Source organism: Strix aluco, chromosome W (assembly GCF_031877795.1).
Source record: "Strix aluco isolate bStrAlu1 chromosome W, bStrAlu1.hap1, whole genome shotgun sequence".
NCBI classification, from domain to species: Eukaryota; Metazoa; Chordata; class Aves; order Strigiformes; family Strigidae; genus Strix; species Strix aluco.
In genome coordinates, this window is record NC_133970.1 from 36,723,444 (window position 1) to 36,737,778 (window position 14,335).

At 48.1% G+C, this 14,335-nt stretch overlaps 1 protein-coding gene across 2 annotated transcripts in view; it reads right to left on the reverse strand.

Moving 5' to 3' along the window:
• Nucleotides 1–2,005: 2,005 nt before the first annotated feature.
• LOC141917805 (CBP80/20-dependent translation initiation factor-like) overlaps nucleotides 2,006–14,335 on the reverse strand; it is a 215,477-nt gene continuing 203,147 nt past the window's right edge. For both annotated transcript variants that reach the window (XM_074811346.1, XM_074811345.1), the window contains exons 12-13: nucleotides 8,154–8,207; nucleotides 2,006–6,369 (exon numbers count right to left, since the gene is read on the reverse strand). In XM_074811346.1, the coding sequence (XP_074667447.1) occupies nucleotides 6,154–6,369; nucleotides 8,154–8,207 (270 nt within the window). In that variant the 3' untranslated portion in view covers nucleotides 2,006–6,153. The remainder of the gene's footprint in view (nucleotides 6,370–8,153; nucleotides 8,208–14,335) is intronic.

A 14,335-nucleotide genomic window follows, 5' to 3' on the forward strand; every position in this document is an offset into this window, starting at 1 on the left:
AAAAACAAAAAGGGGGAGAGGTCTTGGCTGCTGCAGAACCACTCGCAAAAGCGGTGTATGTGTTAAATTACTTACGGCTCACAGGTGATAGGGAGGAACCACCAGTAGTAATACATAGTATGGGTCTGAAATCTGATATAAGCCGGTGTGGAGATGGTGCTTTTGCTCAGTACAAAGATGTTGCTACAGGAGAGGGGAAAGGACCTGCAGAACTAACAATGACGGGTCGAGGCTATGCCTGCGTTATTACCGATACCGGCACTAGATGGGTTCCGAGTCGATGGGTGCGACCCTGGAAGAAGGAAGTTAAGAAAGATGAAACAGAAACCGAATGAGATATTAACTTGGAGCAAGGGTTATGTTTGTGTCTTCACAGATGCCGGCTCTCGCTGGGTTCCTGCTCGGTGTGTTCGGCCTGTATTGGAACCTGCCTCAGGGTGAAGGATGGGTGGTCTCACAACCAAACGCCACCGCAAGCCCTGAAAATCCGTTCTCTACATGCTTGGTAGAAATACCTGTGGATACATGGCTGAACCCACTGCAGTTTTGGCTTGGCAAACAAACTAATGCTACTTCTTTGGCTTTAAGTGGTCTTTTAACTGATGTTGATAGTGTCAGACATGCTACGTTACAAAATAGAGCTGCGATTGACTTTTGCTTCTAGCGCAAGGACATGGTTGTGCTGAATTTGGAGGAATGTGTTGTATGAATCTATCCGATCATTCAGAATCTGTTTTTAAAAGCATTCAGCAATTGAAGGATGGAGTCAAACGCTTAACAGAAGATGATGGCTTGGACTGGCTGACAAGGATGTTTAAAGGTTGGGGATTATCTGGTGGGTTGATAACATTAGTCAAAACTGTAGGGGTAGTCCTTTTGATTGTAGTGACTGTGCTCTCAACGTTGCCTTGCCTTATAGGCCTTCTGCAAAGGGCCCTGCAGAGGACTGTCGGTGCAATGTTTTTAGCACAGGAACACAGGGGAGTCTGGATCGCTCAAAAACAAAAAGGGGGATTTGTGGCATCGCTGGAGAACAACGGACATGTTGTGAGTGATCCAGACCAAGGGGCCTCACTGTAACAGCAAGCTGCAGCTGTGTTCAAGGACAAAAACAAGGCCGAGACGGCCTGAGAAACTACATTCCTGGCCAAGAGATAAAGATGTTGGAATGTCGAAAACAGGGGGTCTACCTGGGGGGAGAGCAGCGTGTGGACACCACACTGGGACCAATCATAGGGGGCAGAAGGGCGCGTGAACAAGTAGCTTTAGCCTATTAGCAATAAGATAGCGGCGCGTGAAGCTTGAGATAGAGTATAAATTGCTGTGTAGCCTTTAATAAAGTGGCATCAACTTGATCACATTGGTCGTCTAAGTTGTGTCCGAGACTTCCGTGTCGGCAGGCTTGGGCTAGAGAAGGGTTTTCCAGAGGAGACTTCTTAGAAAAACTGCATTTAAAAAAATTTTTTTTAAAAGGAGGTTGAATGCAGTAAAAGGCAGAAGTGGTTTGCAAGCCCTCACTGCTGCTGCTGCGTGCTGTAGCACTGGGTGAAATGGATGTGATAAATTGGGGAGTCCTCCAACAGACACCCAGGTCCAGCTGAGGTAGGACACAAATAGATGGACAATTCCCTTGGGACAGAGGCTGGGGAGCAGGGGAGCAGGTGGCTGTCGAGGTTGAGCCAGGAGAGGGGCCCAATCCATCACCTCTGAGCCCTTTGCACCATTCCCATGGACTTCATCTTCACCCCCGTAAGAAGTGACGGGGAGAGGGACCAGCCCCAACCAGAGCCACAGCACCATGCAGGATCTGACCTGGTGCCAGGAGCATGGGCTGAGCCATTCCCACAGAGGGAAGGATCAGGCCCTCTGCTACATTTCCAAGCAGACACCATTAGGGATATTTTTTCCCCCTCCATATCTTCCTTTTCTTCCATCCTAAACAAAAGGAAGGTCTTCCCAGACCAGCACAAGTGATAGCGCATATACACGAAGAGATGGGGAAATGTCGAGCTTTAAACATTTATTACTCAGATGATGCATTTTATAGCATACAGTGGATCTGGATGTTCTATAAACAAAGACTGAATTGCCACAAAGAGTTATTAGCTTCCTTGTTTTAACAGTCTCTGAAATGCTGAAAATGATGAATTTGTGTTTTCTCAAGTATGAATATCTAGTCTTTATTCTCCCCAAAACATTTTTTCCTTTTTTTTACATTTTTTTTAAAGCACTTAGTTTAACAAATATGATTCAATTAAAAGTGTTGCTTTTTCAAATGCAAATAAATACATTAAAAAAAATAATGAATTGCTAGTGTTAACTCCATGTTCTGCAGGACACCGCAGCTCCCTTGGCTATATCGACAGTGGACTTCACAACCCTTTATGTCATTTCTCCTGAAAAAATACTGGAAGTATCACCGGGACTGTCTAATAGCTAACACCAAGAAGAGCAAAATTAGTGTAAAGCCATAAAATACCCAGCAGGAAAATAAAAAAAAAATTGTATTTAAGATTTTGAGAGATTTCCAAGTGAGGGATGTTATAAAAATAAGCATGAAAATAAATCATAAGTTATTCTGACAAATTTTCCTTCAAAGCCGTCTATCATGCCAAGAATAGATACTAACTGATCTCCTTTGGGGGAAGAGGGGAACTAAGCAAATCGCTTACTTTTCCCTTTTTTTCCCCATTTTTGTTTCACTTCCATATACATGAGACTTCTCAAAACAGGAGTGAAATCCCTCATGGGGAAGCCGAGCAAATCACTTTGTGGGTAACAAAAATCTTCAGTTATGAAAGAATTTCAACAGGAATGAGGTGAATTAGATGCTAGGCAGTCTGGCAGGCAGCCAGCAAACCTTCCCTGCATCTGAAGGGGACTGGTGCAGCAGTGGTGCAGAGCATCAGTCCTCTGTAGATGCTTCAGCTACTCGCCTTTACACCAGCCCGAGGTTTGGCCCCACATGTATTTGGCCCGAGGAGGTTATTTTCACCTTTACTGATGTAGCCGTATGGGGAAAACATATTAAACCCCCATGCAGATACTTTTATTGAGCAGCAAAGATTGAATCTGGCTAATTCGAAGGGACGTAGCTGGTGACTTCACACCTTCAAAAATGCACATTGTAGAATTACACTCTTTGGCGACCATTTCTAAAGAACGCCAAAAAAAAAGAAAATACTCGATGACATCTCTAGGTGTTCTCACCAGGAATTCCAAAAACTTCCCAGCACTGCTCCCCATCCTGCCCCATCAAATGACCTCGTGGTACCTCTTTTCCCAACATGGTACCATGGTTAATGATGGCACGTGCCCGCCAGCTTCCTACTGATGGACTTCAGGAAGATACCATTGGCAGCATGTAATTTTGGGGAAAAGAAAACCATTTTTGGTCAACATTTTGATTCTCGCATATGAACGGAGTGACTGATGTACCAAAGCAGTTAATGGCTGGATGAATGTACATTAATAGCAGAGCTAAATGGCAAGACATTAAAAAATGACACATTTCACATAAAAGCTCTTCAGTGGGAGAAATGACAGTGTTGGAGGGGAAAGTCATGGGCCAAGCCTGGTCGGTGGGGGTTGCAGGATTGCACCCCAATGGGAAAATTGAATAAACCCTCAGAGCTGGTAGGGGTAGGGTAATGCTTAAGCAGAAATACTGCCACATGGCTTACACTTTGCCTCTGAATGCCTACTGATGCACTGATGGGTGAAAATTCAGGTTTTTAGAAGCAAAATCTCCAGTTCTCTGTTTTTGTTTTTGTTTTGTTTTTTTTTTTTTTTGTTTTGTTTTTCTTCTTTCACTACCTCCTGAGAGCAAATTCTGGGGGAAGGAGAAGGGAGAAGCTGCAGGGGCCAGAGCAGTGCCCCTGTTACAGGACTTTTTTGTTCTTTAAAAAAAAAAAAATCAAGATAAAACTGGTTTTCAGGTCTTCTCCCAGAAGACTGATGCTGTGCCTGGGTGCACTACGATGGGTGCTAAATCCCCTTCTCCTCTGCTCCCCAAGAAATCAGGGATCAGATAAAGCCAAGAGCAACAGGTGCAACCCTGAGTCTTATAATACTGATGAGCTTTGCTGCCTTAATTAAGTTCAGCTTCTCATTAATACTATCAAACTCCATTGCTACTAACATATTTGACCGAATGCAAGGTGCCGTCACCACACAAAGTTCTGGGGCTCGAGTCCATGAAGCAGAAATTAATTTTTCCAGACAAGTCCAGCACATCCAGCAATAATTTTGCTGCTTTCTGGGTAGACAGGAAAATTGAAGCTTCTGTTTCCAGCTCACTCTTCTTGCTGGATGTGGAGATCAGAAACCACATCAGCAGACAAACAGATGAAAATTCAAATAATATTGAACCTCAGCACCAGGACTCTCATGTCCTGCAATGCATTTTCTGCCCTTTAAATTTTGCAGCGAAATCTTCCCCCCCCATTGCAGACAGACCAACACATTCATAAGGCACCCAAGAACATACTGCACATCCAAAGAGGTTGGGGTGAAATCTCTCTTCTCTACAAGCCACCAGAAATTCAACATTTTTCTTGGAAAAATGGGTTTGAGCTGCTGAGTTCAGACCCAGCCTGCCTGGTCTGGGGTCCATGCACGCTGGCGCCGTGCCATAAATTCTCTTCTTATCACCAGGAAAGGAAAGCAAAGTGAATAATGGGAAGAAAACAGGACAGGTTGCCAGCATCATGCCTTCCTCAGCTCCTCTTCCACTGCGCAGACAGGACAGGGCAGCTTGCACCCCCATTAGGCTTCACCAAAATAAGCACCAGGAGTGATTTAGTAGGTAAAAGCATTGCTGAACAAGCAAATGAGACCACCAAGTCTCGTTCATGATTCGGGGAGCGATGCAACGGTGTGGCGTGTCCCTCTGTACCAGTCTCCTTGCCCTGGCGGCATCTCGCCATCACCCCCCGCAGCTGCCCTCTCCCTTGGGTTGCTCCAGCACAGAGCAACTCAGGGATCCTAGAGCAAGTCAGGGTTCCCCGAGCAAACTATCTCCCTCCAAAGACATCACCCATCTCTTTCTTTTTTTCCCACACATCCTCTTCTTTTTTTCCTCCTTTTTGTCATACATTGCTTGTCATCTCTTTAACAGTCTCCAAAGAAGAACATCAAAACTTCATTTCTCCCTCACCCTGCACATTATTAAGCCTGACTATAACAGGCCTGGATTTAAATATATAATTACAACCATGACAGTAATTACAATAAAGTACTCCTTCAATGGAAACAAAAAAATTATTAAAAAAAAAAAAAGGGTTATAAGTGGCTGAGGGATAACGGCGACTTGAACAACAAGAGCCTCAGAATCCCCTGTTTCTTAGAGCTTCCAGCTCAGAGGACATGTTTCTCAAGTCATCGAGGAGGTTAGTGGCAAGACAACGGTGGCTACGTTACTTCTGCAGTGGCTTTTGGACTCCTTTAAAATACTCCTTCTGCTTCAGCACCTCACATAAACCATTAGCCAGCTCACGGGAAGGGGTTGCTTTCTCCGTCTCCGAGCTGCTTGCAATTGTCCATTCAACAATACAATAAGAAAATACAAACGCTTGAGAAAAAGAAAACCCAGTGCAAATAAGAAAGTTGTCCCGCTCTCTGATCCACTTTCGAAGGGGTGGCGAGTAGGGGGACACACACAGAAAGTCAAAGACAAGAGGAGGGGGGGTGAAAAAACCTAACGCAAGCCCTGCTTGACAAAAGCCATCTGTGTCTGGCTTTGTCTTCCCGAGACTTCTGCTGCCTGCTGTCTCCTGCCAGTTGGCCAGGGCAAGGCAGGAGGACAGCATGAAAACAATACTAGCCCCCACTTGGATTAGTTTGGTTTTTTTTTCCAAATTCTCCATCTTCTTTTGAAAGCCAAACAATAACCTGGCGGGATGCGTTGCTGCTGCTTGAGCAATGAGTTCAGAAAAAGAAACCCCTAAAACAAAACCATGATGGGGAAGAGGGGTGGCGCTTGGTGACGCGGCTGAAAAACAAACATGCTTCTCCCTCCCCACCCCACGAACATATTCTCAAGCATGCTGGGGTTTGGTCTGCTGGGGGATTTAAATTGAAAAAGCTCTTGCCGGATCCTGTCAAGGTGCATGTCCTCTTCTCGTACCTTCCCACCCCACCTTGCCCTGCCCCTCAAGCTGTCAGTTTTTGGATGGTCTTGTTGTAGTACTGCGTGATGGTGGGCGTCAGGGGGTTCCAGTTGTTGGCGTGCAGTTCGATGACCTCCAGCAACAGGGACCGCGTCAGCATGGACTCGGAGGGACACAGCATCTTGTCACGTGCTATTGCCAACAGCTCCGTCATCATCTCAGGCAGCTGCTCCTCCAGCAGCCGGCCAGTGCTCTGCAGCTGCCAGGAGAAGAAGAGGTCAACCATGGCATATTGATCCTTATGGGTCCCTTCCAACTTGAGATATACTGATTCTATCATTCTATGATATTAAAACACCCTACTGGCTTTAACAGATGCCCTCCATCCCTCCAATTCTCCCCTGTCGGTGCAGTGGGGCAAACAGGTGAGGTTAAAGGTGTCATGGATTTTGAAAATCAAAACCACCCCACAGCAGGCTCCAAGAGCCGAACATGAAGAGTGAGGTTTTCAAAAGCATCCGTGCCAGGCTGCTGGAGGAGCAAATGGTTCAGCTCCCAGGGACTTCAAAGGCGGCTATGCTGGATTGCTTTTGAAAAAAAAAAAATCCCACCTAAAAATCATGCTATTGTCAAAACAAAGTGCAGGCTGTGATGTGGTATTCCTGCCTTCTACCTGGCCCTTCATTTACTTGCTGATTCACAGCTGTCAGTGACCCCCAGTCATTAATCTGAATAAGCAGAGCTCTCCTGTATGCATAACAAATCCTGCCCTACTGAGATCTGCATTTATACCCATTGTGCCGCTTCTCTGAGGACAGCCAAGGTTTTTTTTAAAACAATTACTCCTTGGAGAGCCTCCATGGAGCAGCATAAGCCCTATGTGGTCCCACAGAGGAGAAGGGCCAAGCTTGGAGTGGACAGCAATGAGTCCACCATTACGGAAGGCTTGTGGGACTTGAATGCAGAGCTCCCCAAAGTCCTAACCTTAAAAATTCAAACTCCCCTCCTCAGTTGCCTGTTGCTTTGCTGGATTTCAACCATTCAGGCTGCAATTTCAACTGGTCTCTGCAAGGAAAGCATCCATCCATCCCCACAGGCCAATCACTTTCCAAAAGTGAAACTATTGAAACTCTGCTATATTTGTACCAGCATTTATCTGCAAAGCTGCTGCTGAGCACAGCAAACCTCTCTGTGAGAGCCATGGGCTTTTGCTCCAATGCAGATGTTTTTGTGCTTAAAAAATAAATGCAGGGTGAGATTTGAAGGAACCAGGATGACATAATTTTGTGATGGGACCCCAGCTACCAAACATTTTGCATCCATTTACATGAATCACAAGTCCAGTGACAGAGTCTCAGAGGGCATCTCTTATCTCACGGTGATGTCTTTTATCTACTCTGCTCTAGTGAGACCCCCACCTGGAGTACTGCATTCAGCTCTGGGGCCCTCAGCACAGGAAAGACGGACCTGCTCAAGTGGGTCCAGAGGAAGCCACGAAGATGATCAGGGGGCTGGAACACCTCTCCTATGAGGACAGGCTGAGACAGTTGGGGTTGTTCAGCCTGGAGAAGAGAAGGCTCCAGGGAGACCTTATAGCAGCCTTTCAGTACTTAAAGGGGCTTAGAAGAAAGATGGGGACAGACTTTTTCATAGGGCCTGTAGCCATAGGACAAGGGGTAATGGTCTTAAACTGAAAGATTAAGATTAAGGTTAAGATGAGGGTGGTGAAACACTGACACAGGTTGCTCAGAGAGATGGTAGATGCCCCATCCCTGGAAACATTCCAGGTCAGGTTGGACGGGGCTCTGAGCAACCTGATCTAGTTGAAGATGTCCCTGCTCATTGCAGGGGGGTTGGACTAGATGACCTTTAAAGGTCCCTTCCAACCCAACCCATTCTGTGACTCTATGATTCTATAATGCAAAGAGGCAACATGGCTGTTTGGGTTTGGAAACATCTATTAGCTGCTTGACACGTGTGTAGCCAAGGACAGAAGGGGCAAAGCAATGAGGACCAGGGTGGGTGGTGCAGGTGCGTCCTTACTTCCATGGAGCAGCAAAGCACAGCATCTTCCTTCACATCCTGAGATTGCAACAACTGCAAAAGAGAAAAGAGAGAGGCGGTGAGAAATGCATGACCTCCTCCTCCTCCTCCCTTATGTCCTTTCTTCCATCTCTTCGTCCAGCTTGGCTTTTGCCACTTCCAGGAGGAAAGGACAGAAAAGCAGAAAGAGGGGAGGAACAAGATTTTCAACACAAAAAATTAAGATAAACAATGACAAAATGCAGGGTAAAGGATATCATCAGAGCATGCACTGCTGAGAATGAGCAAGTGGGGCAGTATATAGAGAATTTAGATTAACAACTTTCAAAATAAATTTTATTTAGGCTACATTGCTTTTTTTATCCCACTGCAGGCAATGAGAACATGCACTCATTTCACATACACAGTGACTAAATACAACCATCAGACAACATTTGAGCAGCACAGCCCTGGGAGCGGCTCTTTGGAAGGGAATGGCTCTACCCAAGAGGCAGCCACACACCACTGAATCTCTCTGTCCCCATGGGGACACTTCTAACAGCCACAAAATTACCTGATAGGAACGTGTTATGTTCAATACACCATAATTAATAGGGCTCCTTCTAGACTGATTATATAGTGGTGCAAGTGCAATGGGTTACAGCGAAACTATGGTGTCTTAGGTGCACCAACTCCAACCCTGCTCTGCTCTCCATGAACTTTGCACTACAAACATGAGTTTATAAGCATGAGCAACTTTCAAGAGAGACCCAAAATGCTGCTGTGCATGGCATGGGATGGTGAAGGAAGATGCTCACTCCTCTTGGTTGAGACTCAGGGCGTGCAGTGAGGGTCAACGGCTCTACCTGTCAATGCCAAAGCGTAGGAGCTCAGCACGTCTCACCCCACAAACCTTGTGTCCTGGTTTAGCTAGGATAGGGTTAAGTTTCCCCAGCAGTGGGGGGAAGCTCTAGCCGGGTTATTCATATACCATGCTGACGTCACGTCCGGGCGCCAGAGCGCGGGAAGAATCGGTGAGCGCGTGGTTGGCGCAGCCGGTCCTCTCACTGCTGTATCGGTAGATATCTTGCTCTGTTCATTGTTATCACTGTTATTGTTATTGTTGTTGTTTGTTGTGTTGCTGTTGCACTGTTGTATTAAACCTCTCCTTATCTCAGCCCTGGGGCTTTGTATTTCACTCCCTTTGTGGGGGAGGGGCAGCGGCCACGTGGTGTCAGACTCCGGCAGGGGCTAAACCACCACAACTTTAAACCACAATCAAGGAGCCTCAAAACAGGATCAAAAATACACATTTTTATTTGTTTTCATCTTTATGACTTTGTCACGCACACAAAGATGCCATTCCAGGTATTTTGCTAAAACCACAAGAGAAAGCACATTGTTCTAGCTGTTTTTCAAGTAGATAAAATACTGAGATTCTCAATCACTCAGCAAAGTGAGCTGGAGCATTATGAAAAACACTGTACCATGAGGTGGCTGATAAAATTGCAAGTGCTGGCAACACTTGAAGCTATGGCCACTTCCACTCCATCATCTTGGGTTGAACAAGCCCTGCTGGCCCTGAGCTAATCCCTGCATGCAGCGGGGAGCTGATTGCATGCAATACACACTGAGAAAAAGGAGAAAAATTGGGAAAACTGGCTTTATTAGTATCTGAAATTCATCAGTGTCCTGGTTTAGCTAGGATAGGGTTAAGTTTCCCCAGCAGTGGGGGGGAAGCTCTAGCCGGGTTATTCATATGCCATGCTGATGTCACGTCCAGGCCCAGAGCGCGGGAAGAATTGGTGATCGCGTGGGGTTGGCGCAGCCGGGTTTTCTCTCACTGCTATATTGGTAGATATTTTGCCCTGTTCATTGTTATTACTGTTATTGTTATTGTTATTGTTGTTGTTTGTTGTGTTGCTATTGCACTGCTGTATTAAACCTGTCCTTATCTCAGATCGGGGCTTTGTATTTCACTCCCTTTGTGGGGGAGGAGCAGCGGCCACGTGGTCTCAGACCCCGGCAGGGGCTAAACCACCACAACTTTGGCGCCCAACATGAGGCTGGAGAAGACTGAAATAAGGACAAAAGGAGAAGGTGTGTTAGAGCAATCTGTTAGGTGTAATTTTTCTGTTTTTACTTGTATTGTTTGATAAGAAACATTTGCAATGCTGGGCAATTTGCTTGCGTGGTGGGGCTGGATTAATCCTCATATCCACTCTGTGCTCCTAGTGCTGGTGTTTATTGTTGGTGGAAAATGTGTCAAGGGTCTTGTTTTGCTGTATTGGCTACAAACTGCCTATAACATGCTTGTATCGCTGCTTGTGGGGGTGAACCGGTACCTGTTTGCTGCCTGGGCTTTTGTTTGGGGTCTCACCCCCTCTATGGGTGAGCCAGGGGAAGAGATCCTCTCGGTTTTTGAGAGTTTCAGCTATCCCTGGAGCACCCAGGCCAGTGTGCTTGCGGCTCTGTGCTTTCTGAGTGCCTGCCAGATCTTGTTTTGGGCCATGCGGTACTTCTCCAACAATAGCACCACCCGGAAACCTGCCCTGAGGGCAGATAGTTATAAATGGCTAGGTATGTGGGAGAAGATGGGGAAGTACCTGAGTGAGTGGTCACCCCCAACGTTCTGGGATTTCACTCCCGAACAAGTGCAGAGTCCTGATAAACTGGTGGAGTGTTTGGAAAAGGTGTGCTGCCAATCTGACAAACCCCGGGAGATGCAACTCGCTGCGATGTGCTGGGGGCTTGCCCATGCTTACCGCATCGCCCTTAACACTGATCACTGCCCTCAAGGGGGAGAAAGGGCTGCAGGGTCTGAAAGTGAACCTGCTGGTACAGCAGCTGGGCCAGGGGGACAGGCAGCGCCAGTACCGGTCGCCTCCACCAGCACAGCAGCTGAGCCAGAGGGACAAGCAGTACCAATATCAGTCGCCCCGATACGGAAAACCAAATATACCAAAAAATCCCCTCGCAGTGCACAGGGTGATAATGAACCAGGCCCATCACGAGAGCAGGAGGAAGAGCCGGAGGTAACCATCCGATCTCTATCCCTCAGTGAGTTGTGAGATATGCGGAAGGATTTCAGACGCATTGCAGGCGAGCAAATTTGCACCTGGCTGCTCCGATGCTGGGATAGTGGAGCTGCTGGTTTGGAATTGGAGGGGAGAGAGGCCAAGCAGCTGGGACCTTTAGCCAAGCAGGCTGGTATTGACAAGGCAATAGGGAAACAGGCTCAAACCCTCAGCCTTTGGAGGCGACTCCTGCTCGCTGTGAGGGAGAAGTACCCCTACAAGGATGATGTTCTATGTCGGTTAGGCAAGTGGACCAACATGGAGAAAGGCATCCAAAACCTCAGGGAAATGGCTGTGTTTGACATGGTCTATGGTGATCTGAATGATGAGCAGTCACCAATGGATCCAGATCAGGCCCCTTGCATACAGTTGATGTGGCGGAAGTTCCTGCAAAGTGGACCAGAGGGACATTCCAAAGCATTAGCAGTAGCGTCCTGGTGGCGAGACACCCAGACTCAGACAGTGGACAAAGTGACTATTCAGCTCCGGCAATATGAGGGAAGTCTCCCTTCCTCCCAACATGCCTGGGTTTCAGGTGTAGAGGAACTGTCTCAGAGGCGCCAGAAAGTGGAAGAGGACATGTCCTATGTTCCACCTGCACGCGCCGATGTCTCAGCTATTAGAAGCAGGCGCTTCCCCACCCAAGAGAAGGGCGGTAGAAGGTACACACCACGGGGCACCCTGTGGTTCTTCCTCTGCGACCATGGGGAAAACATGAGAAGGTGGCATGGGCAGCCCACTTCCGCCCTAGCTGCACGAGTACAGCAGCTGAAAGGGAAGACCACCATGAAAGGGGAGTCTTCCAAGAGAGACGCAGCTCCAGTGTCTAGTCAGAAATCCCCCAGACAGAATAGAATGGCCAACACTATGCTTGACCCTCTTGAGGGGACCAGGAAGTCATTCCTGCAGGAGTCATTCTTACAACAAGTGAGTGATGGTGAGCAGGATTAGAGGGGCCCTGCCTCCAGCCAGGTGGAGGAAAGGGATAATCGGATTTACTGGAAGGTGTGGATCCGATGGCCTGGCACATCAGAACCACAAGAATATAAGGCCTTGGTAGACACTGGCGCACAGTGCACCCTGATGCCATCAAGCCACAGTGGGGTTGAATCCATCTGCATCTCCGGAGTGACAGGGGGGTCCCAACAGCTGACCCTATTAGAAGCTGAAGTAAGCTTAACTGGGAAGGACTGGCATAAGCACCCCATTGTGACTGGCCCAGATGCCCCGTGCATCCTAGGTATAGACTACCTCAGGAGAGGGTACTTTAAAGACCCAAAAGGGTACCGGTGGGCCTTTGGTATAGCTGCCCTGGAGGAGGTTGAGCAATTGTCCACCTTACCCGGCCTCTCAGAGGACCCCTCGGTGGTGGGGTCACTTAAGGTTGAAGAGCAGCGAGTGCCAATTGCCACCAAGACGGTGCACCGGCGGCAGTACCGTACTAACCGAGATTCCCTGGTCCCCATCCACCAGCTGATCCGTTGACTAGAAAGCCAGAAGGTGATCAGCAAGACTCACTCACCTTTCAACAGCCCTATATGGCCAGTGAGAAAACGTAATGGCGAATGGAGACTGACCGTGGACTACCGTGGCCTGAATGAAGTTACGCCAGCGATGAGTGCTGCAGTGCCGGACATGCTAGAGCTCCAGTATGAGCTGGAGTCGAAGGCAGCCAAGTGGTACGCCACAATTGACATCGCTAACGCGTTCTTCTCCATCCCAATAGCACCAGAGTGCAGGCCACAGTTTGCGTTCACTTGGAGGGGTATCCAGTACCCCTGGAATCGATTGCCCCAGGGGTGGAAACACAGCTCCACCATTTGCCATAGACTGGTCCATACTGCACTGGAGAAAGGTGGGGCTCCAGAACACCTGCAGTTCATTGATGATATCATTGTATGGGGGGACACAGCTGAGGAAGTCTTTGAGAAAGGAAAGAAGGTAATTGAAATCCTCCTGAAGGCTGGTTTTGCCATCAAGCGACAGAAAGTTAAGGGGCCTGGAAGGGAGATTCAGTTCCTAGGAATAAAATGGCAAGATGGGCGTCGCCACATCCCAATGGAGGTGATAAACAAGATAACAGCCATGGCCCCACCAACCACTAAAAAGGAGACTCAGTCTTTCCTGGGCGCTGTGGGGTTCTGGAGGATGCACATCCCAAACTACAGCCTCATTGTGAGCCCTCTCTACCACGTAACCCGCAAGAAGAATGATTTTGAATGGGGCCCAGAGCAACAACAAGCCTTTGAACAAATTAAGCAGGAGATTACGCAGGCAGTGGCTCTCGGGCCAGTCCGGACAGGGCAGGAGATTAAGAACGTGCTCTACACCGCAGCCGGGGAGAATGGCCCTTCCTGGAGCCTTTGGCAGAGAGCACCTGGGGAATCCCGAGGCCGACCTCTAGGCTTTTGGAGCCGGGGATACAAAGGCTCTGAAGCTAACTATACCCTGACTGAGAAGGAGATACTGGCAGCGTACGAAGGAGTTCGAGCTGCCTCAGAAGTGGTCGGCACTGAGACACAGCTCCTCCTGGCACCTCGACTGCCGGTGCTGGGATGGATGTTCAAAGGAAAGGCTCCCTCCACACATCATGCAACAGATGCCACGTGGAGTAAATGGGTTGCGTTGATAACACAACGGGCTCGAATAGGGAAACTCGACCCCCCAGGATTAGTGGAAATGATCATGAACTGGCCAGAGAGCAAAGATGCTGGGATGTCACCAGAACAAGAGGTGAAACGTGCTGAGGAGGCCCCACCATATAACGAGCTGCCAGAGGAAGAGAGACGATATGCCCTGTTCACTGATGGGTCTTGTCGCATTGTGGGAAAACATCGACGATGGAAGGCTGCGGTGTGGCATCCCACACGAGAAACCACTGAAGCTGTTGAGGGACAAGGTGAATCGAGCCAGTTCGCAGAGGTGAAAGCCACCCAATTGGCTTTGGAGATTGCTGAGCGAGAAAAGTGGCCGAGGCTCTATCTCTACACTGACTTGTGGGTGGTGGCAAGTGCCCTGTGGATGTGGTTGCAGCAATGGAAACAGAACAACTGGCAACGCAAGGGCAGACCCATCTGGGCTGCTGAAGTGTGGCAGGACATCGCAGCCCGGGTGGAGAACCTCGTT